Source organism: Aythya marila (genome assembly GCF_965140915.1).
Source record: "Aythya marila genome assembly, chromosome: 19".
In the NCBI taxonomy this organism is placed as follows: Eukaryota; Metazoa; Chordata; class Aves; order Anseriformes; family Anatidae; genus Aythya; species Aythya marila.
In genome coordinates, this window is record NC_139060.1 from 10470870 (window position 1) to 10498132 (window position 27263).

The 27263-nt window shown below is 38.8% G+C and overlaps 1 protein-coding gene across 8 annotated transcripts in view; it reads right to left on the reverse strand.

Annotated features, from left to right (window-relative positions):
- DENND1A (DENN domain containing 1A) overlaps window positions 1-25631 on the reverse strand; it is a 189836-nt gene extending 164205 nt beyond the window's left edge. For 7 of the 8 annotated variants that reach the window (XM_082775626.1, XM_082775623.1, XM_082775625.1 and 4 more), the window contains exons 1-2: window positions 25517-25631; window positions 18538-18608 (exon numbers count right to left, since the gene is read on the reverse strand). In XM_082775626.1, the coding sequence (XP_082631752.1) occupies window positions 18538-18608; window positions 25517-25533 (88 nt within the window). In that variant the 5' untranslated portion in view covers window positions 25534-25631. Of the gene's footprint in view, window positions 1-18537; window positions 18609-25516 lie in introns of those variants that run through there. The other variant, XM_082775627.1, reaches the window with a different exon arrangement.
- Between the last annotated feature and the right edge of the window lie 1632 nt (window positions 25632-27263).

Consider the following 27263-nt stretch of genomic DNA (forward strand, 5'->3'; position numbering starts at 1 on the left):
TAGAAGCTGAGGAGGAGCACACCAGTTAAGCAGGCCTCTGTTGTCTTTTGTTTGGTTGGTTTTTTTAATAATTTTTAATTGACTTCTGCTTGATCAGGATTTTTTTCTTGTAATTTTTTTCACCACACTATAAATTTAAAGGAGATATGCTCCTTGAATTCTGAATTCGCTTCTCTCCTGCCTCTTTGTATTTATATTCTGAGACAGCAGAGTTGCCTGGTGACAGCCTCTTCACTTCAACAGCAGCTGGCAAGCCCTCCTTGTCCTGAAAATATGTAAGAAATTGTTAACCAATATTTCATGCTATGATTTAAATGTGACAATCTGGAAGTGCCAGTACCACACAGGTTAAGATTTAAAAGACAAAAAATTAAATTAAAAAATTGTCATGTCTCTGAAGCAATAAAGGAAGAAAAGTAAAGAGACCTTCCCCACACGGAACTACATGCAGCAAATGGAAATCGAGTTAGTGCATCGTCTGGAGTTCAGCAATACCCAACACGAGCACTGCCTGCATAAATCTGCCTAGTTAGCTTTCATTTCCAGAATGCAAATTCTCAAGTTATGCAAGATAAGACCAAAACAACTAGAAATTTGACATTTTTACAGGAAACAGTCACCCTCCTTTAATATTTACAAGACGTGTATTTCCAATTGCTTATGTATGCCTATCTGCTTTCCCAAGATTACCATTTCTGCTGAAGGGTCAAGCATACGTAGCCCTCAAAAAAGTTTCTTCAAGCTAGCTTTTTACAGCAAAAATAAAACATTTATGTTTGATTAAGTGACAGTTTATAGACAACTTAATTAATAACATTGGCATGTTAATAAGCACTTCCATTCAAAAAAATCCTTATTCAATTAATTTTAAGAGAGAACCTTTTAAATAATGTCGCATTTTCTATTTTCCTGTCTCAGCCAGCTAACTTCTATTTCTCTTTGTTGTTTTGAAGAAAGCCAGGAATAACATTTTAATGCAATACTGCTTTTTAGGGATACTATATTACAAGGAACTCACATAAAACCACAACATGGCCATGACGATCAGTCAACTACATTACAAAACCTGAAGAAGTTATTAATGAAAACAAACAGTGTTTTCCAACACAACTCCGGACTTTTCTTACTATAAAATTCTTCTGAGTTTTATAAACATTTTCCAAACTGCTTTATTTTCACCATTTTCGGTTTTGGTTTTAACGATGTTATGGTTATTTTCATTTGCCAATAACCCATATTTTCCATGTATTAGAGAACACTTTACAGACTATTAATCTATTTTTTTTTTTATCACTTTCTCAAATTCAACCATAATAAACTCAGATAGACATATTACTAGGAGAATGCATACCAGTACTGCATAAATATATTCATGGACATACAGAACATCACATTTCAGATTTAATATGAACTGACTCAGAAAGCACTTGCAACAGAAGTATTCTAACCCACCAAAAATTCTTGAAGTGTTATAATAAAGTAAAATTAAAAAAAAAAAAAAAAAAAAAAAAAAAAACACAAAACACTACTCTTCACCAATTGTATAATTGCTTAAACTATACAGAGAATACCTTCTTCGTTACACAAGCAACAGTGAATACTGATTTCTAAGCCTGAAGCTATGTAACTTTATAACGTTTAAAATTCTGACCTTACTTTCATACTTTCAATATTGATAGTATCAAACCGTTTCCAGTTTCAAAGTTCTCACGTGCTACTTCTGTAGAGTACCACCTGCTCCCAATGACACTGTTACGTGTTACTGATCTGTGCAAATACCATCTCTTACGGGAATCTCCCTGCAAAGCAATAGGAGACCTTGTAGAAAAGCTCTTCAGAATAGTTTTGGGTTTTGATGCCTTCAAAATTTCTGTATCTGCATCTCTGTTTATGTCAGGGTGCTTTAGTTATTCAAATGGCATCAAACAGATTCTATCAAAGATGAAATTGTGCCACAGGAAACTGGGAATCCCATTATTAATTCTATTGTTTTTCTGTACTGGAGATCTTCACTTGTTGGAACATACAGCAAAACACACACCATTGATCATACATGGAGTCTGATTTATATCCATAGATCATTATCAGTGAAGGACAGACAGACCTATATATCATTTTTGAGGAGACATTTTTATAACAAATAAGAGGATGGTTGTGGTTCCTACAACAACGTACACAACCTTAGAGCTTCACACTTACCTTGCTTCCACTACTGAAATCTGTGGTACCTAAGGGCCCTCACTGACCACTAAGTTCAGTGGTCATCACCTCACTCCTACTTTTTTAAGCCATATAAGTTCATACGTAGAAGACAGCAGCCTTGTACCCTTTGGTACTTAATTTCAGCTATTTTGCTTCAGCTTGAACTGCATAACATTCCCGCCTCAGCTTATCTCACATTAGTGGTCTTCATTCTACCAAAACGGTAATGAAAATTTCTAAAGGCCAGGGAACTGGAAGAGAGTTAAAACACGAACAAAGAAAAAGCACAAGAAATCAAAGACTGGTCATGGTGAGCCTCAACTACAGCCACAGTGTCGCTGCAGCCTTGTGAAAGCCTACCAGCAAAAGCATTAAATGAAAGTTTGTAAAAACAGGAAGAGCATTCAGTTCACTCTCCTGCAAAAATTTTCTGTGGAGTCAGATGTGTTAATGACAGATATGAGCTTCTTGAACACTATTCAAAGTTTAGTGGAGAGGGTGCAGGGGAAGAGGTCCTGGCTTGAAAAAATACACCTCATCTAGCTAATGACCATGAGATGAAAGTGAAAGAAAATCATTGAGTGTTCAGCTACCCAAAATGACTTCTCTCTTTTGGCATAAAAGTTCATTAACAAGACAGCATCAAAAACTGGAGGAGAACTGCGGGTATATTTACACTTGCAGTATTGACCTATTTTGTATGTGCAATGCTTTCAGCTACTATTAACAAAGCTCACTCTATGCCATGTGTGATGCTATAATAAAAGACAGCCTCTAAGAAAAGAAGTTTAGCACATTTAAAGCAATACCATCAGTCCGAAGAGTTATTCGTTTTACATAAAGAGGAGCTTGATGATGTTCAGTGCAACCAGACTGGAAATCTATCATCTCACTAAAAACGTTTCAAATATTTTTGTTAATGTAGAAAACACAAGGCTATCAAAAAGATTTTTAACTGCAAAATGGAAATGCACTGAAAACATTTTAAGACATTTGATTCTTCCAAGATGTATGATAGCACATCACCAGGTACCCATATACTTCTGAAGTAGTGAACTAGTTTAGTTTTGAGCTCAAACATTTCATAAGTCACACTATATTCACTTAGCAGCCAGCCCTGAAAATCAGGTGTATATAAATCTAACAATTTCATTCATTTCTCTTCTCTTTTCCTTGCCCAGCTCTATTACACAGCAAAATCACAGCTACATATTCAGACTTTTTCAAGAACTCTGCCAACTCTTTCCAATCTGCCCACCCTTAGCAGCAGCTTTGCTGAAAACAATTTTTTCCTTCACTGTGAATTGCAAAGGAAATCTAAAAATGCAACTTGAATACACTTCCCTATTTTTTCTCCACAGATCTATCTACAAGGTGGGATAGTGCAGATGGTCATTGACTCCCATTGTGCTGACATGCAAATCTCCTGAGGATGACTACAGAAACGAGGAGTGTAACTTGTTAGGGTGAGGTGGCAGCACAAACATACTCTCAGCACATCAACACTGACTTGCAACATCGAGTATTGCACAGAACAGGAGGGAAAGATGTGTCCTACAGACAAAAGGTCCTCAGATGAAACTTCTCAAAGTAACTGAGAAAGCTGATGGAGAAGGAAGTAAGAATGTTCACAGAGACTTTTCCCATAGTGCCTGGCAGAAACCTGGCTGGTAGCTAGAGGTAAGCTTGTGTTATCACACAACAGCCACATGCACCGATAAGCAGGAAGATGAAGGGGAACAGTTTTTAAACAAATCTCAAAAATTAAAGTAAGCTCCAGAGCAGTACAGTATGTCCAACAGATCCAGCTGCTTTTATCACAGACAAACACACCTTAAAGAGGAGCGTACAGTCTCTTTTCTCATTAGCTCATACCACACCTAATTGGGCTTCCAAGCTCCTTGCTCCCTAGCTGCTGCTTTGAGACCTGAGTTTGCCCACCTTTGTGCCGCCAGCAGGGGAGTCCAGGCTCTTGGCTGAAGAGAATCGACAGGTCACTTCTGCAAACTCTCCTTCCCGTTAAACTCTGTTATTTCCCCGATATCCTATCATCCATTTCAGAGTACAGAAGAGAACAATATTTACAGCACTTTTCCTTGACAAAAAGTAAACATATATATCACTGATTGCAAGGCCACACCACGAGTATTTCACACCACCATCGTTCCATAGCGGCTCTACTCCCATTTCTAAAGTGATCAAACTAACGGCAAAGTTCTCTCCATCTTTTTAACACAAGCATATATGTTTGATTTTTAAACATGAAAGATTAAATTAGAAGCTACACACACAAACACAACTCCTTTTAAAAAGACTCAAAACACTGTATTTACATCTACTAGTACTCACTTTATTACTACAACCTTTATAACCAAGCTTAGGTTTGCTTCAAACAAAACAGGGTTCTCAGCAATACAAGCAGAAGAAAAAGCCCTGCATACAGTTAGTCTACAAAGAATTAACTGGATTAATTAGCAAGGGATTTGAGAAGCAGCTTGGAGCTAGAAAACCAAAACACTAAATTGTTTAAATACTTTGGCAATGGATCAAGGTTTCTAGGCAGCCCTATGTTCCATTCTCTCTTTTTTTTGCTCGGTGTTTTAACACATTTAACCTGACAAGGTACTTTTTCATGAGATATGAATGACACTGTCAAAATACCAAAAAAGAAGATGTGAATTAAAAAATGCCACAAGCTGTTAGCAATTCTGCCAACATGTATGAGCCCAGGCAACATTAATTAAAAATCAATAGCTTAGGACATAAATAGCTCTTATCTCTGTTATAGTATATTTCTAACATAACTCTTTATTAAAGAAAAAAGCCAACGTCTTTGCTATTATACAGACTGAATTGACCACAACAAAGCAAAGAAATACGGCAAAAATGCTGAGCAAAGAAACACGTATGAGAGAGGGAGGACAGGAGCATGAATGATTGGAATGTTTCAGCCTTGCGCTATCATTACCACATAACTGGTTGGAAATAGCCACGCTGCAAATACTTGCAGGAGAAGTTACCAGGAAGAACATGTCAGGTTTCTACTGCTAATGTGGTTCTATACAAAAATCCTGCATGCCAAGGAAATAACAATAACATGCACATCTTCCTGTCAGCTAGAGCTTATTAATCATTATTTTTATTATGCACTTCAACTAAGGATTAAGTTACTGTGAATTCTCTGATAATTACAAAATAAAGGTGAGAAAAAGAGACTGCAAAGAGCATTTCCTTAATGATACGATCTTCGAACTAAAGTTATATTAGAAGGAATCTAAGCTAAAAGATTTAAACTAAGCTAGGAAATTAAGCCACCACTTTTGAAAGCTGTTTTCAAGTAACTAACTCACAGAGAGTTGAACATTTGAAAGACCTAAACCCACTTTCTAATGAAAGACCACCTAAGACCATGCATCAACCTGGGTACACACTTCGGATCTGCCATATCCCCTACACAACTATGGCACTTAACTTCTGAACAGTTTCTACATAAAATTTATTAAGAAAGAATAAATAAGAATCATACCAAATTGGAGAGGTTAAGTTCAGTTTTATTTTTTTTGTCTATTTGATTAGTTATTAACAATGGAAATATCAAATGCCTCCATCCAGACATGCACACCAGTCTAAATAAAGGATGAAGAAAGAATACAACCAAGCAAAAAGCAATTTTCTTATTTGAGTTCAAAATAAAAGGGAAAAAATCATTTACATAAGAGCTATGTATGCATTTGCCAAGAAAATAAGTTTTGAAGTACCCATACAAACACCAGTTGAAAAGCTCATCATAAAACTGTAGCACCCTTAAAGTGAAGTTCTCAGGACCAAAAGGATTATTCTGAGCCACGGCTACCAATTTGAGCTCTCAGGGGCATCTCCTATCAGCTAACCATATGCAAGTGCAGTTCCACTCAACTACAGAAGACAGCTTTGCTATACCTGCAGATGAACAGCAACACCAAACAGTTGGTAATGCTACAGTGGACAGCCAGTCACTCGGGAATTAAAGTCTGGAACATATGAAGAGGTTGCATTTATTAAAAACAACCACTAGAGATGAGCCAATTGTTTCCACTGGAAAGATTTTTTTTTTTTTTTTTTTGAGAAATATTGATCTGAAACACTGAATATATACATACAGAACACCAGCTTAGTAAAATCAGAGCAATACCTAGAGTAATAATCAGGTTAAAAAGGAACTTCCATTATGGCAATACAGTCATGAAATACCAAGCTTTCAGATCTTAAATAACTTTTGATTGAGTCCATTGGATTTCATCTTCTATTAACTGAACTTTGGAACGTTCCTATTTCATCCTCCTCCCCTCACCACAACCTCACATTCCAAAAATTCAGTTTATTGATTAGAGTGCAGCCCAAGGAAGTCAAAAGGTTCTGCTCACAATATGCAGACACCAGGTGTAAAGACAAGGAAAAAAACAACCTCACTGTCCATGAGACCTTTTGCTCTGTCTCCTCACTGAGCTACAGAAATAAAGTTGTTGCTGTTTTATAAGATTTTCTTAAACTACCTGGATTCTCGACTGTTCAACTTCCATTCAAGCTGCTGCCAATTTCAGTTAATCTTGTTTATGTAGGTGCACCAAATACTAGTTGTTGTTACTGCATTTGATGTAACAAGATTCCCTCATCTAAAAAGTTAATTACACAATGTTAATTTTTAGTAGAAGCGTTGCGGGAGGCCACAGAACCACAGCTAATACTGTTCCCCAATTTGAATGAATCTGAAATTCCACAGAGATCCTCCAATAATGCTTTATCTCATTGTAAAAACACAAACCATCACTTCATTAACATTTCAATCATCTACTTCATTGAAGGTTCAAGAAAACAAAATAATTCAGAGGTTCTGTTACATCATCTGTCTCCATTTTATTATAAATTAAACTGATTATAAGATGAAGTAATTTATAAACTTTTCCAAAAGACAATTTACATTTTCCTTCTACAACAATGAAGGTATCCCCCTAACATACTCAACTTGTATTCAATACTAACCAAAGATACTTACAGTATATATATGAATGTATGTGTGTGTGTGTGTATATCTTTATATATATAATAATAATAATAACATATATATAAAAGTGGAAGATATTTCTGGTATGTCTTTGGATTACTTTTAGCATTCTAACACTGTTTATAATACTGGTACAAATACTGCCACCAATAAAGAAACAAACATTAAAAAGGTGTCCTTTAAGCTTTCCTTTAAGGCATCTACCATAATGGCATAATTTGCTCTGGACATCATTAAAATGTAAAGTTAATGAGGATTCAGCTGAAAACAGAAGAAATGTAACCTATTTTCAGGCAAAACTTCTAACACTGCAATCAGAGGGAAAACCTCTTTGATGTCTCTTTGTCTCTTCTCATTAATTTTCTTTTGGTTTAAAAAAAACACAAAGGCTGTTTAAACTAAAAAATGCATAGAAGTTTAAACATGGTAATTATAGTCAAGCTGCAATGAGGTCAATAGGTTTTTAAAACTCCGAGATAAACAAAATTGAGATGTATTACTATTTTAAAAACCTTGTCAATACCCAATTTCAGTTGCCCATGTGATGTCCACTGTATTCCAAGAATTCAGCCTAGGTACAGGATTGATTCAGGAAGGTTTAGTGAAGGACCTAATCCTGTACCCAGGGTAAAGCAAACTATCAAGAATAAATACATCAAAATGAAAAGCGCTACAATTGCTGTATTACTTGGTACTGCATTTGGTATTTTAAGTGCAACAAGGCATGTATTTTGCAATCTCCGTGACAGAGAGTTGGCAAATTGTGAAATTCTGCTACTTTCTACCTCTACATGTCATTAAATAAAATACTGAACAGCTAAATAATTCTATTTATTCACTTAATCTATTTTTGTTTATGAATACTGCTAAGGTGTACACAAAGCTATATGCTCCTATTTTAATATGCTAATTCTTTCCAGCAGAAATTACCTCTAAAAGCTATTCGATTGCTTAGTTCCAACAGAATCTACAGTGCAGGAAGTGGTATGTACTTTTAGTGAATAGTTTATGAGCAGCTTTTCTGAAACCATAATGGAAACAACAATACTATTAAAAACAAAACAAGATGATTTATTAGAAACAAAGGTAAGGTGCTTAATCCATTACATAAAAGAAACAAATACACAAGAGAAACGAGAAACGTTATCTTCAATGAATAAGGACATTAATTACAGGAGAACAAAATAAACAGATATCTATATAATTTTTCCATGTACAAATATCATCTCTAGATAAGTCAGGATGAGATCAATGTATTAGTCTATAATAATTAGAGGTATGAATTTTAATGCATTATAATGCATATAGGCTAGAATTCTATAGATAATGACCTGCTCTATATGAATCTATTTTAACTTGCTTGATAGACTATTCAAATTGAGCCGTGTGAAGGAGCACCAGACAAGTATCAGATAAAACAAACTCAGGTATTACTTTAGGTGCAAGTGAAGAGCAGCTTCAGAAGACAGTCTCATACTTATTGCAAAGGAAAGCGTGTTTTGCTTATTTGGTTGTTTTTCATGTCATTGCTGGGAGAGGTTTTTTTGTTTGTTTGCTTGTTTTTGGGGGGAGGAGGGGCTGTCATTGGGTTGGCCTTTCCCACAGGCCAGTTCTGCTCAACTGCCTGCTGAAGAGATTTCCTAAATCACTGTCCATTCTGCCTGAGCTGTTTCTTATGTCCTGGTATTTTTCCTGCCTTGCCTGCACCATCCTTTACTGTCCTATTCACAAAAATACAAAGCACGTGATTTTACTATTAAGTGAAATAAGAAGCTTGCAAATACATAAAGTGAGGAAGCCTGATTCCACTGTATACCTATGCTGTGATACCCAACCAGACATTTGGTCTTCATGCTTCAAAATCTGATTCTGAGTCACATTCATGCTTACAGGTGTTCCACACACCATCTCTTTCCAGTATCTTTGGAATAGAACAGAAAACCTCAATGACCACTAATGTATCTTACAGGTCACATAGACACACCTGAAGACTTAATTGTTCCCTTCAGAGATAAAAGCATGTAAGAACCAATTCAAAAGAGGTAATGTTGCTGATGTTTATATTCCTAACTATGTAGTTTCAACATAAAGGACCCTTCAAAGGAAGTAAAGATGGGATTCAGATAATCCCAGTAGAATGTAATGGGAGTTGCAACTGTAATTCCCTTCAGCACCATACAAAATCCTTGCACAAATTCAGTATGTAAAAGATACTGCTTTAAAAAAAAAATAGTCACAGCAAGTCTTCTACCCCCCCAATTTTTTCCCCCATCCATTCCCTCAGCATGTGTACTGTAATAGCTAATGAAGGTTGAGACAAACCTCGTATTTTAGCACAGCAAATACTCCTTTGGCAACAGTTCTTCATTCATTCTCCTACTCATCATTTAACAGCAGTGATTTACACCCAGATTATGACTTTCTACATGATCCTTCTACACAGACTTGCATTATTTAAATTATCTACAGTATGAATACTTTATTTTTATTAATTTGTCTATCAAATTAGAAAATATTACTTTCCACATGGCCAATAACAGAAAACTTCAGAAGAAAACATGCAACTTAATTCTTTATTGGGAAGAGGGAGATGAGATGGGATGGGACACAGACGCATTAGCCCCTCTGCAAATACAAACAAAACCTGCTGAGATTAAAACCCATTCTGAATCCTAGATTATCACTACCAGCTCCCACCCTTCCATCCGAGATTATCATCCTTAATCTGTAGGTCAAACTTCCTGGTTTCTATCCCACTTTTCTGTGAAACAGGCTTTATTGGAAAGCATATGCAAAACTGTTTCCAACCAAAAAAGACATAGCAATCATCTTCCCAAGAGCCAATAGATGTGTCAGATCTGCTGGGCCACAGCAGGGCCAAATCCCTCTGCTCATCAGTCAGGAGTCAGCAGCATTGCCTTGGCGTTTCTTCTCACTTCTCACTTGAAGAAATCCACTGGCGAGCCGGTGAGACACCTTGCTCAAAGATAATGAGTATGTTCGGATATAAACAGAATATAATACAGTGATTAAAATGTGTCCTACCACCACTGTAATTCACAACCGCTACTACAGGGAAGTAAACCACACACTAACCTGTAACTGGGCATCAGCACACAGCAGTATTTCAGAAAGAAGTCTGCAGGTTCAATTTTTTCTCTAGTAGCGCATAAGGTTGAGGCGTTTTTCTTTTTTTAATATACAGCCATGGCTGAATCTTGGATTCATTTCATGCATATCTTTCAGTAATAATTTCATTTCAAAACACCTTGCTAACTCTTTTTTAAATCTTAAAAACCACCCCCAAAAAAGAGAGACAAAAGCAACACACACCACAAAAGAAAAAAAGTCTCTTTTTGTTCGTGACAAAAAATATCACACCCCAGAGAAGCAGACCAAAACTGCCCAGGGCACTCTGCTAGGCCTCTTTTTGAATTAGAGTTTACATTCTCTTCTTTCAAGGAACTACGTAAAACAAAAAGAACCAGCAATGAAAATAGACCTGGTTCCTCTTTTGTTTCACCAATTTTACTTTGCTTGCTTGTTAAACTTATTCGCTAGGTAGAGTTACTGACCCATATGCCGACAGACTGAACACAGTCATGACTCCTAAAATCCAGTATTTCTATCGAAGACACGCATAAGAAGAGTAACACAACTCTGGATGGACAGTCATTACCAGGACACTGCTACCAGCAGTGAGCAAAATAAATAAATAAATAAATAAAATAAAAATCCCTAGTCTTAATCTACAGGGAGTCTTCTTTAAAGTCATTATTTCTTCATCTGAATGACACTCTAATTAAAGCTCTTTACAAGTCACAGAAGTGTCTATGTTGAGATTAACGACTGATTTTAGATGCACTAAGATTTAAGCAGAAGTTAACAGCATTAATGAGATTACCTGTTGCAATTAAATAAGGACAAACAAAACCAAACCACCTTGGAAATTTTTGTGACTGAGCATAAACTAAAGTTAAAATTACTCTCTTAGATTAAGTCACCACCACCATAACAACAACTTTTTTGACTCTATTCAAAGTACAATCTGCTTGCAGTTATTGGAGTAACAGCCCTACTCTTAAAGGAACACATTAATAGAGAGTTAATTGCAACAAGTGCTTCATCAAATTCTTAAACGCTTCAAATACTGAAATATCAAATGCTTCAGTAGCATTTGGTATCTAAATTGACTCTCTCAAGAACTCTTTAAAAAGAAGAACCACTCAAACCTCTATAAATTCAAGGAAAACTACAAATACAGCTAGTGAATGAAAATAATTTGTTAAAACCACTAAAAACCTCCCTTAAAAAGTTTCAGTTTAGCAGTTAATTTCAACCTGCAGTTAAAAAGGCACTAGCTGTCAGTCAGTTTTCTCACCCAACTCTATCATGAAAAGAAAAACTGACAGATCACAGGAGCTTGCCTTTGTAAACCAATTCAGGAACTTTCATGCTTCTTATTTGTTAGGTTAAAGGTTAAATTGCTGACCTCTGCCCTCCTGCTTAGCAGCCTTTCCCTTTTTCTGTAAAGCTTTATTTTGGGGCTGTATTTACATGGATTAGTCTCTTTTCACGCTAAGAAGGAATCTGTTCACAGCCAAAGCCTTAGTTCTGGTTGTACAAAAAGCAGTCACAATTATTCAGCAGCAGACAATGACCATATTGTGGATTTACAAAAAAACCACCTCAGCCATGGCAAGTTCTGTCCTCGCTGCACAAAACAATAGAAGAAAAATCTTATCAAGCATTCAAGAGAAAGCAAACAAAGCAGGCCCACTGTGAACTTGATGAAGATGTCAAGCTCCTTTAAAAAAATATAAATCAACAAAAGAGTTTAAAGTCTTGTGAGTAAGACTTTCTGTGCTGAATTTTCCTCTCTAGTTAAACAGTGCCAGCAGCAGCAATATAGCACAGACTGGTAAATACTTGTGCAATAGAAAAGATTGCAGACAGAAGTAGTTAAAGGATGAAGCAAAAAGGACGAACAACAGATCTCTTTCCACAAAGTAAATTAGAGAAATGGAAGAACATTCATAACTAACATTTTCGGTCTTTATTAAATCTAGTATCATCGGATAAGAACAGACCTAAGAAAAGTTTTAACTAAAACATATGATGACTTGCAGTATGACAAATTCTAATGTTTCATAAAGTGATTTTCTCCTCAAATTGAGTTCCATATTTAATTTATACTGTAAAATCCCAACTGAGAACTGTCTTTGAACAGAACAGTTCAGACAGTGCTACTTACTTGATCCAGACACTTCAGTCCTAGTAAGTTCTTTGTGAAAGTTTTCCACCTTGTAGGTATTCAGAAGAAAAGCAATCAAATGGAAACAGGAAAACAAAGAAACAGCTTAGAAGAATTAGCATTCCTAGATGCTAGCCATCTCCTTACATTTGGTTATTTTTCCAGTCCTGCAGTGGGAAGTTGGGTGTAGGAATAGTGTCACACAGATAGGACAGGAAAACTTGTAATACCCCAATTAAGGAACACATTCAACACAAAGCCCTTTTTTACTGGAACATAATGTGAATTTTACACTTCCTTTGTTAGTCCTAAATATTTAGTATGTTACCTACTTCTCGATACATAACAAGCAAACTCAAGCAACAAAATGCTTCCACTTCACAAAATAAAGGTTGCTCTGACAGATGCACAGGTAGGGTTTACAGACTTTTGAACTACCAACTCTTAACTCTACCCAAGTACCAGTGTTGACGTTCAAGCCAATACTTGATCTGTTTTGGCAGGTACTGATGTGGCAGTGAAAGTTAAAACATAGGATAGAGAATGGCAAGGAGCAGCAGCACGTGCATTTGGCACAGGCAGAAGCCTGCTAGTTCCCTCTGCCTCGGAAGTCTTGTCACAGAAACCACAGCGACAATCGTGGAATACTTTTAGGGCCCGAGTACATCATGACATCTCCCTGCAGAGTTAAGGGCTTCGATTAGTTTCAGTTATAACATTCGTGATCTACTGGCGGGTGGGGGAAGAGCTGTTACAACACAGGGCTAGAACATGAAAAGTAAAGAAGGAAGTACTTAAACTACTCACAAGCTTCTAGTAGGAACAAGATTAGTAGTACATGCTACTCTCAGAGCCAATTCAAATGCAAATTCCATCCTTTCTCTCAAACAATGATAAACTCCCTCAGAGTTAATAGTTTCCTTCTAAGATTCATCTCCCTTTTCAACTTGGTGGTATGTTTTCGAGAAAAGAAAGAAGCACATGGCGAGTCTTCCAGCAAGACCTTTTAAATTCTGTCATAAAAGAAGTAGTATAAACTACATTTCCTTTACTAATCCAGTGAACATTTGTTAAACTCTAGCACACTTACACTATGTCCATGCTATCACGTTTAGGCTTCCAACTTACCATGATTTTAAATGAAAAAAAAAATAAAAAGAATGAAAGAAAGAAAAATCCTTTAACTGTACTAAACCATTTCAGCTTTTTCCTTGAACACACAGCAAGAATTTATGCTACACTCACAAAAAGATGAAAGATGAGGTCCTTGGAGAGAAAGGCCTTTGGCACACTACATGGTAAAGCTACAGATTTGACGTACTTTTATAATGTCTGCTTTGGCGAGAACACAAAAACCCCATACAAAAGCATGCTATGTCCTCCCAGACAGGGGTGCAGGGGGAGTGCCTCACTCTCACGAGCATTTACTTTCAGATGTTCATATCTTAGAGACGATTTTGATCGGTTACTTTAGACTAACAAATTCTTTTTCTACACCAATGGTCTGACAGTTATGCTCCAGTTCTCCTCACAGCCCCCTCTAACAAGGGGGGATCTTTGGCTCAGGTCCAGCAAGATCCTTACATTTGTCACAGATTTCTGAGGAATGAACTGCACCAGTTGTCAGATCATAAAGTGCTTTGAAAAATTGAAAGAAAGCTTTCTTAAGTAGTTAGCATGATTTTGCTTTATGTAGGTATTTGAATGAAAACTGTTAGTAAATTCTTTCTATTGCATCTGAAAAGTTTTGGTAAAAGGAGAAAACATTTTAGCTGAAGTTCAAAAACAGCAAGTGCTTTTCCAGTGTGTTATACCATACTTGTAAACATTAAATATGTCAAGAGTATAAAACACTACTGAATTTCTAGAAGTTCAGCAGTTACAATTTGTAACAGAAACAATTCAAGCTCTTTGTAGCTCTCCCCTAAGACCAGAGAATTTAGCATTTCCAGGGTATATTTAAACAAGTAACTTTTATCTTTCTTTATTTGTAAAGCACCAGATACATCAGCAATGAAACAAACAGCACAAACATCTTCAGCTACAAAGACTGTTATTGAAATTGAAAAGCATCCTAACAAAAGCAATGGTAGACCTTAAACTTTGCATGAAGTGTTCACAAGTGCTACAACACTTATTTTACAGAGAAGTGAATAGATGTATGTTTCAGTTGAAACTATATCATATTTCAGTATTGCAAAAGAAAGGCAAAACTGATGCAATTCGATTATGTCTTGAATATATTACTGGTATCTGCTAGGCAATGCACTGCATTTTTATTTCCCTCCACCTTCAATTTTCAAGGTTTTATTTTATTTAATTCCTGAAGAAAGGTTAGCTCCTATCAGTGAAATCTCTAAAATAATTGTAACAAAACTAAAAATTCTTTGCTTGCTTTTTCTTACTTAAAAAAAAAAAAAAAAAAAAGTAATAACCTGGATTTAGTAAGGCAAGTAGCTCCTTAAATCCAAATGATAACTGAAGTTAGAAATACTCCTACTGTCAGAACTATCCAGGAAAAAATTAAGGGTGAGCATGAAGTTAAAATAAAAGCAGTTTTGTATTTTTGTTCAATTTCAGGAAGTCAGATGTTCTTAACAACAAAAAACACAACAACGCCAAACAAAAACCAACTCCACTCTAATAGATTCAGTTACTCAAAGGGAAACTGGGAATTCCCAGCTTCCAAGGAAATTGCATTCATTAGGCTGAGACAGAAGACTGGATCGCTAAATGTCTTCTCTTGAAATATCTTCATGGTTCTCAAAATACAGATATCACATTTACATAAAGTGACCCAGTAAGAAAAATCTGTAAGTACCCAAATAAGATCTATGAATATGCAAAGAAAAGTACAAATATAGCTTTTAGATCCAACTGAATTAGGAATTCCACAACATACCGAAGACTTCATGTGGCAGAAATACACAATTACCAATGCTGAGAACAGATACTCATTATTTCTCAGCAATCCAGACAAGAAAGGCTGAAGAGCCCACAGCTGAGCTGATCCTGTGACCGTTTCCCTCCTCAGTTCACACACCGCACTGCTGTTCGGCACAGTTGTGCCTGGACTGGAACAAAATGTTTGATTTTTCAACTTTCTTTATTTTGACAAATTTTTCTCTTCATGTCTTACTTGGAATACAAAACATCTCCTGAGTGATCCTGGAGCTTGCATTTCTAGGAATCAAACCATAGGATCATAGGATAATTCGGGCTGGAAGTGATCTCCGGTCCTTAGGTCCAACCTCCTGCTCGGAGAAGGGTCAGGTGTGAGGCCAGACCAGGCTGCTCAGGCTGTCACCCGGTCAGGTCTTTCAAACCTCCCAGGATGGAGACTGCACAGCCTCTCTTGGTGACCTTTTCCAACACTTGACCATGCTCACGGTGAACACACATTTCCTGACGTCCAGCTAAAACACCTCGCTTCAATCTGTGTCATCACCTTTTGTTCTCCTGCCATGCACTGGGAGCCGGTCACCTTGATGAACTCCTTACAGGTACGGAAGGCTGCTGTACAGGTCCCCTGAAGCCTCCTCTTCTCCACGCTGAACAAGCCCAGCACCCTCAACCTCCCCTCACAGCACAAGTGCTCCAGCTCCCTTGCCAACTTGGTGGCCCTCCAAGAACTCCTTCTAGTGTATCGAGATCTTTCCTGGAGCCCAGAATAGATTTTTTTTTCTTCTGCAGTCAACTGTCTTGGTAACTAAGAGGGAGCCTTCTATAGATGATGTAAAATGCTGCTCTCATCCATTTGGAAAGTTACTAAACATTTAATGTACGATTGTTAACAATTATACAAGCAATAAAGCTACTTGAATATACAATTGTCTGTCAGTAGTTAATAACAGGAGTCAGTATTTCCCATTTCAGCAAGAAGCAAATGAGCCATGAAATATATTAAAGCTTTTAATTGCAGTTGATACTTAACAGTTACATGGAAAATATCCCTTGCTATACAAACTTTTGGATTATTAACAAAACAGAGGCATGTTTTACCATCCCACAAGCCAGACAATCTCCCACACTAGGATTTTTATAGCTTTGGAACAATTCACTCTCCTCAAGACTGTATTAGAAAATTGATGCAAGAATTAAGTGCATTATAAGCAGTCGATAGCACTACCAGACTAGACATAAACTTCAGAGATAGTTGTCTCAGTTCATTTCAGAATCCATTCTTTGGGAAGATTTTTTTTAAACATGTCTGATAATTTGCTCCTTACATTTTTTTTTATGTTTTGCTTTTCTTAATAGTAACTGCTCCTTGCCGTTTAATATACATTCCTGTGACTCCAGTAAAACACACTGATATATATCCTAAGTCTTCCAGCAAAGACTAGATAGCCAAGGAAGGAGAAAGAGATGACTACATGGAGGTCTCTAGGACTATATTTCTAGAATGGCGCTTTGCCTGAAAATACAGTACAGCTATTAAATACAGCTGATACTGCAGAGAAGCAAACAACCAACTAGCTTTGCTTAGAACATGAGGACAGAATATTTGGAGATACACTCATCTAAAACTTCTGAGAATACAAGACAACTCTTAAATACAAAGTACTAGGTGGGGAAAAAAATTTAGAAGATTATTCAGACAGAATTAATAACTTCAGAACATACAAACTGTAGTTCTTTTTTATATTTTTTTACACACTAAGAACAACCATTTCTAATATTTTGCACCTACAAGTGCATACAACAAACTTAAAAACACAACTAAAGTGAAACTCCCACAGAATCAGTTGGTTTATAGAACAAGATGTATACTAAATTCTCCAATTAAAAACCTGTAAAGTAGTTTCAGTGCTTTTTAACCCACCTTCCCACAGCAGGGAATTAATCCCTCCAGGGGGATGCAAACAAACTTCAAAGAGAAGATTATACCCAGACACTAGTACTGTACAATGTAATGTTTACGGTCAAATTTGTTCAGATTTTCTGGCACTAGAATCCAGGTCAGATGTGCAGAAACAAAGACCAGTTATTAAAAGGGCTCCTGCAGTTACATCAAATAGTTGTGACGGTGTACAGCGGTAGGACAAGCCAAAACTGTATTCCAGTTACAACTCCTATGGAGGCTTTGGCACTAAAGGAAAGAGTTGCAGTTATTTGGCTCTCACTGATTGTAACAAACAAATACAGATATAGAAGGAGATAAGCGGCTCCCCAGTCAATAAAGTTACGGCTCATTGTACCATATATACAATAAACATAGGATTGCTTTGCCAAAGATCAATGGTATATTACTTCAATACGTGTTGACTAATTGTAATGATTTCATTTTGACATCCTTCCTTTCCATAACTTTCTAGAGACTGACCTCACAAAACAGAATCTTGAAATCAATTCTGAGATTAGGAATTTCAACTTTTGCTTTTCCTGTTTATTTTTTTAATCAACTTCACCAGTTATAGAAACAAGGATAATCAAACATTCACAAATACACTTCCATGTTGGTTTCAGCTGTTACAGGACTTCTCTAGCATAAACATAGGAATATTTCTCAGAAATAATATTATGGAAATATACCTGTATAGCTATAACTCAATAACAGTATTTGGTGAAAATCATTAGTTAGCCAAATCATAAGCTACTTCCATACCTTATTTCTAGATAAAATCATTTGATCAAAGGAAGAATTTTGGGAAGACAATGCTTTTGTATACATCTAAGAAATAGTAAGTAAAAATAAATTCCATAGAAAAACATTTGGACTATTTTTTAATTTAAACCTAATCATTCCTCATACAAGCAGAAATATAAATCTGAAAATGCTTTTACTTTTTCAACTCAATGAAGTAAGAGTTATTTCTATTCCAAAAGACAAAGGACAAAACGGTCAAAGAACCCAAGAAACTGTCCACAAATAGGGACAGAGGCAGGATTTTCATATTATTAGTCCCAACTGCAAAAGATTCCAGCTTTCTTTAAAAGGTGGAAGAACATAATAATGAATATACCTCATTACCTTGCACTACATGGTTAAGAATAGTTTTAGCCAAGAAATAGGTAGAATTACAGCACAAAACAGTACCTTTCCCAATGCAACTGATGCCTGAATAAGTTACTTCTGCATACACTTCAAAGGTAGTTTCCGGATTTTGTCTGAAAGGGGAAAAAAAGAAAAGTATTTAACACACAGATTTTTTTTTCCAAGCATGCTTTCAATTACTCAGACAAAAAGGGTTCTAAGAATGCATACATTACAGTGACAACTTCATAAAATAGATTCCTTGTTTTATGGCCTGAGAACCTCAGATCTTTCTGCCTTGCAGGAATGTAACAGGTAGGCACTGAGGCTCAGATCAGTCAGTATGAACAGTGTCCAAATGAATTCCACCAAGAAAAATTTAAATAAAAAACAATTGAAATCAAGCACACAGATCCTTTATGTCATTTCAATCACCGTGACCTGTCTGCATTTCTACATATGAAAATGTCACAGGCCTGTTATTCAGAAACTTTGCCAGAAAAAGAGAACTATGCTTTTTGTTCCCCTGGGTAACATTCTGCAAAGCAATGCTTATTTCAGTTCTTGGGCATAATATCAACTGTGATTACATATACAACTTGCAAAAGCAAGTTATTTTTTATTTCACATTTACTTTCAAATGAGAAAGTAAATCGCTGTATATGCTAAATACCATCTTGGATATTTTTTCAGAAAAAATAAAATAAAACCTAATTACCCTTTTCTCTTCACCAATTTGAAAGCAGAGTCAAATTGCCCAACATGAAACAAATAAAACAGATTCACATTTTCATTACTGTGACCCTCAAGTTCAACTTCATGACACCTATTTATTCAGAAAAAAAAAAAAAAAAGGAAAAAAAAAGCAGCAGCAGTCAAGAGGATGCAAAGCCACTTTAGGCATACATTGCTGGGAAAAAAAAAAAAAAAAAAAAAAAGAGGCTGTATTTAGGATGAAGACAGTTCCCTTCTTTAATACCTCTTAATAACTGTTGCATCTCTTTGTCAGAAGGGCCCTGCTGGAGAATATTTCAAATGCACAAGGTTTAGCCTCAAGACACTGCAGTCTTAAATGTGGAAAGTTGCCAGATGCAGATGAAAAAAGGAAATAGGTGATATGGTTAAAGGAGATACCAAATTCAGCTACAAAAGGCAAATGAAGCTTACAGAAAGAGCCTATTCTGATCCAGAGTTATTAGTATACCAGTACTAAAAGTAGAAAGTTAATGTTATATGACTGAAAAAAACACTTAGCCTACATTTTCAGCTCTTACTAACATAATTCTAAAGCCAACTCCATAAATGAAGCTCTGGAAATACACTTCATAAGGAGCATATAAATGCCGCAAGTGATTGTATAAGAAAGCATATTTTGAGTTCAGTTTCTGCCTAACAATTTTAGCAACTCCAGAATTTTTGATGAGATTAAAGAGAACCACACATTAGACTTCATAATTTTTTGGTTACTGAAATAGGGATTTTGTAAGTCGGAACATGTGACACTTTATTCTTAGATTTTCCAGTTAAAACTAAGTATCAAAACTGTTCTAAATTTATAGCTGTTTTTCTAGTGATAATATTGTCTCCTATGTGTTAACGTAAACTATCTAAAATTAGAAATCTGTTGAGGTATAAGTAACTTGTAAATACTGTTAGTTCCCTTACAGCTACAAATGAAAACAATGGCAAGAAAAAAAAATTATATTTATGCCAGAATTCCCGTCTGAATAATAAAAAACAGCAACAAAAAAATCATCTTCCTCAGCATCTCAAACCAAAAATATAAACATGTGAAGGAGTTAAGCCTGCTCTTCAGAGAATGTATATTATTTTTATCCTACTTTAACACCAAAAGTGATTAAAAAAAACATTTCTACTCATGCCACAGACCCACTCAGTGCAAGTCAAATGGCTCTAAGCCAAATCCCACACCTATTTAAATTAACAGAAAAGCTACCATTGGTTTCAGTAGCATAGGATCACACTCTACAATTTTACAGAGCACCTCTCAGGAGCAACAATATTGTCCACAATTCAATTAATTTTAATTTAATTTGCCACCAGTTCCCAACTGATTTGCATTTAGTAGCCATTTTTCTGAGCAGTGCATTGGTAAGTTATGAGAACCTAAGATCAGCAAAGCAACTATTACTTTGCAGCATGAAATAAACTTGCCTAATTTTCTTTGTGCTGCACATGATCTGCTTCAAAAATTCAGATTCTTAGCTATGTTGCTACAGTCCTGGCACAGGATGAGTATGATACGATAACCACTTAACACAGAAAAATTATTTTTCCGTTAAAATTTATTGCTGTGCAGCCTTATCTTACCCTCCTTGTTTATATCTCTATTTTTAGCACCCTGTTTCCTTAATTAAAAGTTTATACATTTTCTAATATTTTTCCAGCTAATGGTTAAAATAACAAACACCTTTTTAGTATTATGTTAGGGTCTGTGTTTAAATTCTGCAGTGAAAACACTGCTTAACACAGCTGGCAAGAGCACATGCTATATACCAAAACTTTCAGACAAAAAGACATTAAATTTTTCTATTTTAATATTCCATGACAAACGTTCACTTATTCCTAGGAACAGTGAAATTGAAGTAGTTTTGCCAAGTCAGAAACTCTGTATTAAAGACTGCATTCAAGAAGCCAACACCTCGGTATGAGAATGAAGTCAACGTGAGAATGAAGCCATTGTTGAATTCTGAGCATTTTATAACTTTTCGGTGGAATTAAGGAAACAAGTCACTAAGAGGCTTCATACAGTTTGCAAACACTGCATAAACATGCATCATAATATGTATATTTTGCAGTCTCTTTTTATGATTACTAACCTGCCCCACAGCCATGTAATGCTGCATGTGCCTTGTACCGAAACCTCAGCTCACTGGACCTGTCCCCAGCACTGGGAACCCAAACCCCCTTGTGCAAAGATCTCCCCTCACAGCCTCCAGGTAGCACTCAGACACATGCTGAATTACCAAGTGAACATACATATGATAAAAAAAGCAATGCACAGGACACATATGTAAAAAGTACCGCATTTATTTGATAACTCGATAATCTGAAAAAGGAGTGCAATAATTTTTGTAAGTAGAAATTTAGGATGAGTTTTTATGAGAAAAGAACACTTCTGTGATAAGTGCTCTTTGTAGGAATTACTGCAAACCTCTTCGATGTAGAAATTGCTTTAATATCAAAACAATATGTAAGAAATTTTATATTGAAATAATATTTTAAAATAAGCCTTACACAAGATTTATGAAGAGTAAAATTAAAGTTCTTCTCCGAAGCTGTCTATATGGAAGTGCACATCTCATACACCTACGGCCACAATCTGGATTCTGTCAGCAGTGTTCTCCCTACACATAGGACAATGCAGTAGCACTTATGATAGAAAAAATCATTCTACTTACAAAAATGATGCATAAGAGAGGAGCCTGACAGTGTTTGATCGTTAGCTCTCTTGTCGCAAGACTTAGTTACTGATCTCTTACAGAAAAAGTTATAGAAGTTCAGGATTGCTAATCCATTGCCGATATCGCACCTCCAGCCCTTACTAACTTCCATGTCTTTAACTTTTTCTGCCTGGTATTGCCTAAGTAGGTAATACCACATCTCAGTACATAGCAAGCTCTACAGCAAACAGACCAGCACCAGGGATCTCTTCTTTCTTCACTGAAGCCCAACCACCGCTGGGATGGACCAGGGCAACTTTTTTACTCTGTAACGCAATTCCATGCAAGAAACTGGTCCTGACACATTGTTCAAAATAGGTAAATAGGTACTAAGCACTGAAGGGTACCACGACGCGAGAACAACCAGGCCAACTAGACTCCTTTTCCAAGAGCCTGCCCAGCTCAGGGTGCCTCGCACACGCCATAGGGCACGCGCCAAGGCGAGGAGCAACGCCCCGGTGGGACCTTGTTCTGCGCCTGCAGCTACCCGCACGCCAAAAGCTTACAGTACCACTGGCAACTTCGTGATTTCCTTCTGATGCAGCTACTGATAATTTCCTCTAAGCAATTGTTCACTCTAATGACTCATTACTATACATCCATCAAAACTATAACTGACATATGTCTGGGTTTCATGCGGAGCATATCGCAGAGTGTGCAAGTGATCGTGTGCCAGAGTTTAATATCCCTCCTAATTATCAATCCATCGCAAGAAGCAAGAAACCTGACTACTGGATTCTTGCTAGGGTTCCAAAACTCACTGGCACTATGAGTAAAGAGGGCTTGCCTCAGTATACCCCATCATAAAAGTATTTTCTCATTCGTGCTCCCAGCCCCTGCCCCAACCAGGAAGCTACTTATAACCCTGAAAAGTACTTCAGATGATTCAAAGAATCATCTAAAAATCACAGAAATTCAAATGTACAGTATTTTACAGAAATTCAAAATGCTGGTCTGTTTTGGGCCAGAATGTGTTTTCCAGATTTTAGTTTATTTCTTTACTGCTAGATCCCAGAAGGATAATTAAAATAAAGCCTATTAATTACAGAAATCTAATTAAGAAGGATAGAACATGAAAGTCCTGATAGCAATAGCAAAATTTCAAATTTGAAAATAAATCCGAGCAGAAGCCCAATTTTGTTTTCAAGTTTGTAACAAGAACTTTGTTCCTTACTTCCCACAAGAGGGGAAGCACAGCATTAACTTCAGATTCATTAATGTCACGGCTTGGGAAGCCCACCTGTTGACAGCGAGGAAGATTACTTCACAGAGCAACTTCACCAGTATCTTTAGACTCTATTCCTTGCCTTAGGGTTCTTTGCAAAAGCATTGTGCTGCACACCACCGACATATTAGGTGAGAGGTGAACACCACCCTCAAGTCAGCAAATGCCTCCAGAGTCTGGGCTACTTCTAAGAATCTTACACGAAGGAACGAAACTTAGAAAAAACACCCTTTGGAAAAAGGAAGAAGTCAAAAGAAAAGCCTCAAATTACCTTAAAATAGAGCGTACATGTATTCTAGGCAGACTCTTTTTTAAGTTCTGTATTTCTGAATTATGGCATAAGTTGTACGGTATGTTAATTAATTTAATTAATTAGATTAACTGCTAAGTCTTAAACCCCACTTGAATCACTTTAGGTGAAACCTTAGATTTATCTGTAATTTTAGGAAAAAAAGCTACAAGCATTATGCCACATGACAAATATTTAACACTTTTCATTCCAATTCCTTCATTTTAAACCTGGATATGATACCGCACATGTAAAATGTGCGGTAATATTAGCAGCAACAAAATCCACTCTTCCCTTTTAATAGTTATCATTTCCCTTGGCAACACAGAAGGTGAAAGATCCTGCCCAAAGATGTTTAACAAAAATCTCAGTGTGGTTAGACATCTGGCTCAAAAGAGCAGACCTGACACGTCTCTGAGATAGGCTCTCTCATTCTTTGCGTAATTCACGATTGTTGTGAACGGTGCTCAAGTAGAGTAAGGGCAAAAGCGCGGTGCTGTTGTAGTTTGTATCAGAGGAAGGAAAATGAAATGTATTAATTGTCCCTCAATGCAAAATTAGTTGATCACTCAGCAGACAAAATGCTTTCTCATGAAGTCCTGGAGGAATGAAGCATAATGCTTATACAGGGTCACCACCTCTGTTTTCCTGGCAACATAGAAAGACGCAGGATTTGCCAGTTATCTGAAAGAGACACTCACACCGAAACAGACTTTGTACAGATAAAGCCCGTAAGTCCGTTGGTGCTTATAAACACTTCTAATTGCCACATCTCCCGCCTCAGCGAGGGCTCCAGTTGAAGCTCCCCATCCAAGTGCCTGCATCCGCACTCAGCAAAGCAGATGCAAGAGAGCATCACCCATTTCAAGTGGTTTAAGAAAAAGGCATCATAAAAAGTGATTTCAGACCACAATTTTTGAAGTGACCCATGCAAGGATGACTGCTGCCAGATCCAACACTCTAAGTTACAGAAAACGGCAACAGTTTTAGACTGAACTTGTACTTTGAACATAAGCTAAGAGTTTAACTATTTTTCTTTGATTTTTTGTAGCAACAGTGGAGAACCCATACTCCACAGAAGGGCAAAAAGCGTCCTTTCCCAGAGAAGAAAGGTTGCTTTCTGGAAGCAACCAGTCACCTCAGCACTATGACTGCGGGCACTCACTACCCATTTACATTTTCCTACACCAGTACAGGTACGTGTACCCAGCCTAGAGGCTTGGGAATACAGAGACGTGTCATCACACCAAGGACGATGCAAACTACTGCTGCTACTCCAGTCTTATACTCAAATTAGACAACAGAGGTGAAAAGTTGAAGCCCTGTGTAATCCTGACAAGCAACGTGTTAAAGAAAGAAAAGCTGTTGCTCAACGGCACCTACTGACATTGCTCAATGAGATATGGGCTAACTGGACGTCCCCAGCACAGCTTCCACACACAGAGATGCCAGCGCTCACTGCACAGCCACAGCTTTACTGCACCCCTACCCACCTCAGAGGAAGGAATTACCCTGGCACAGCGCAATGAACTGAGATCTCTATCAGGATCCGTGACTTATCAAGAGCTCCTACCAATAAATCAACCCCTGACTTATGAAAATGCTGAGACCCACTGCGGGCAGGGAGCTGCAGGCCTGACTGCAGCGCCCCTCGCCTCCCCCCGAGCCCCGAGCCGATGCCCTTTGGGGTGCCCCCTGCAGCCCACCCCACCCCCCTCCCCTCAGCCCGACCCCCACCCCCCAGGGCAGTGCCCTCAGCCCCAACCCTCGGGGCCCGCACAGCCCCAGCCGGGCCCCAACCCCCGGCCCGGCCCCGCGGGGGTTCCGTGGGGATGCGGCTCACGGAGCCGCCGGGGCCGGGAGGCGCCCCCGGGCCTCGCCGTGCCCCCCTCGGCCAGCGGCGGGGCCGGGCCGTGGCCGTGCAGCGCGGGGCCCCCCCCTCGCCCGCCGCCCGCCCCCGGGGCTCGGCCGTGGCCCACCCGCGGCCTCCGCTCGGTCCCGGTGCCGGTCCCGGTGCAGGTCCCGGCCGCGGCCCCTTCCCCCGCGGAGCCCCGGGGCGCTCACCGGATCCGGGATCCCATGGTCCGCGGGGGGCCGCATAGGCCCGGGCCCGAGCCGGAGCGAGGCGGGGCGGGGGCGGGGGCCGGCGCTGGGCGGGCCGCGCTCTGTGCGCCGCATCGGGCCCTGCTCCGGCCCGGCCCGCGTCGCCGTCGCCCGGGGTGCGTCACGGAACGGGGGCTGCCGGGAGCTGTAGTGCGGCGGGGACAAGGGGGGGGCGGCTCGGAGCACCCCCACCCCCCCCCCGCACCGTCCCCTCCTTGGGCCGCCTCAGGGCAAAAGTGGCGGGAAGGGGGCTGAGGGGAGGGGGGGAAGCGCCCCGCGCCTCCTGGCAGCGGGCGCTGGCTCCTCAGGCACCACCCGGGCAGGTCCAGAGCCCGCAGCGATGCCCTGAGGGGAGACCCCCGAGCAGACGGCACCGGGGGAGATCTGGAGGGGTCCCAGCTGTCCCCACAGGGCCGGTGGGTGGCAAGAAGCGCCCGAGCCCTCGGGCAGAGAGAAAGAGCAGGCTGAGGAAACAAGGGCGAGCCCTCAGACAGAGATGGGGAGCTGTGCCCTGCAGGGCTGTGGTAGAAGCGTAGGATGCCTAGAAAGTGCAACAAGCCCAAGTGAAACAGCAACAAGCACCAGTAAAAGAACAACAAGCCCAATAGGGCCCTAAAGGGGACTGGAGGCTTCCCAGGCAGAAGTGAAGGAGAGATGAGATGAGATGAGATGCGGTCTGCTGCAAACAGAGCTAACGTTGACTCAGAAATAGTGATGAGACAGATGTTGGAACATGCCTTGTTGGAGCTGGCAAACAGGATCAAACAGGCACCCCAACATTTTGATGAACATGTTTTACAATAAGTTTTGAGGAAGTTTTGGGCAATTTCTAGCATAGTTTGCCAATATAAGACTAAGAGGTGGAGACAATTTGCAGTGGAGAAGGGGAAAAAGTAATGGAAGACTTTCTTTACAAAGACTTCCAAAAACGCAGCTCAGTGCTGAAGCCACCTGCTTCTGGTCAGCCAGAAAGACGGGAGAGAGGCCATATGATATACTACATATCCCCTTTGCTCCCCACAGAGCTGGGTAGGAGAAACCGTACCGTCCTCATTCAAGCAATAAATACAAAATACAGTAGACATTTATGGAGAAAACCCTGGAAAACTTACTCAGTTACAATTCAAAACCTCAGGGGAGGTGAGAAGAAAGGGGTGCTCCTCATTCCCCCCTGGGACCAGGTGCCTGCACCCCACACTTCCCTCACACCCTCTGCCACGTAGCCTCAGGGTTTGTGCTGCCTGGGGGCCTGGCCCCACTCGGTACCCTGGTACCTCTGGGGTCTGTTGCTGTCAGCCTCACGTCTGTGGGACCGCACCGGGTCACTGAGGCCCAGCCTGTGCCACGATTGCCCACAGCTCCTGACTTGCCCTCCTTTACACCTTACATAAAGGTGAGCCATCCACAGCAGGGTGCCCTGGCTCCTACAGACATGCCCATATCAATGTAAGGTAGCTTTTCAGACAAAATGAGTGTGTGCAGACTGAGGATATTCTTCCCCTTTAACTAAACCATTGCAGTAAAGTTTACCAGTACAGTGAAAGTTTTACCCTCATTTGACAGATATATGTATGATTATAGGAATACTGTTAAAATTGACTATGAAAGAAAAAAAAAAAAAAACGCAATCAATAATAACAGAAAAAATAAGGAAGCTGATAAATGTAATGCTGCTGCAGTACAAAATAACAATAAGGAAAAACATAAA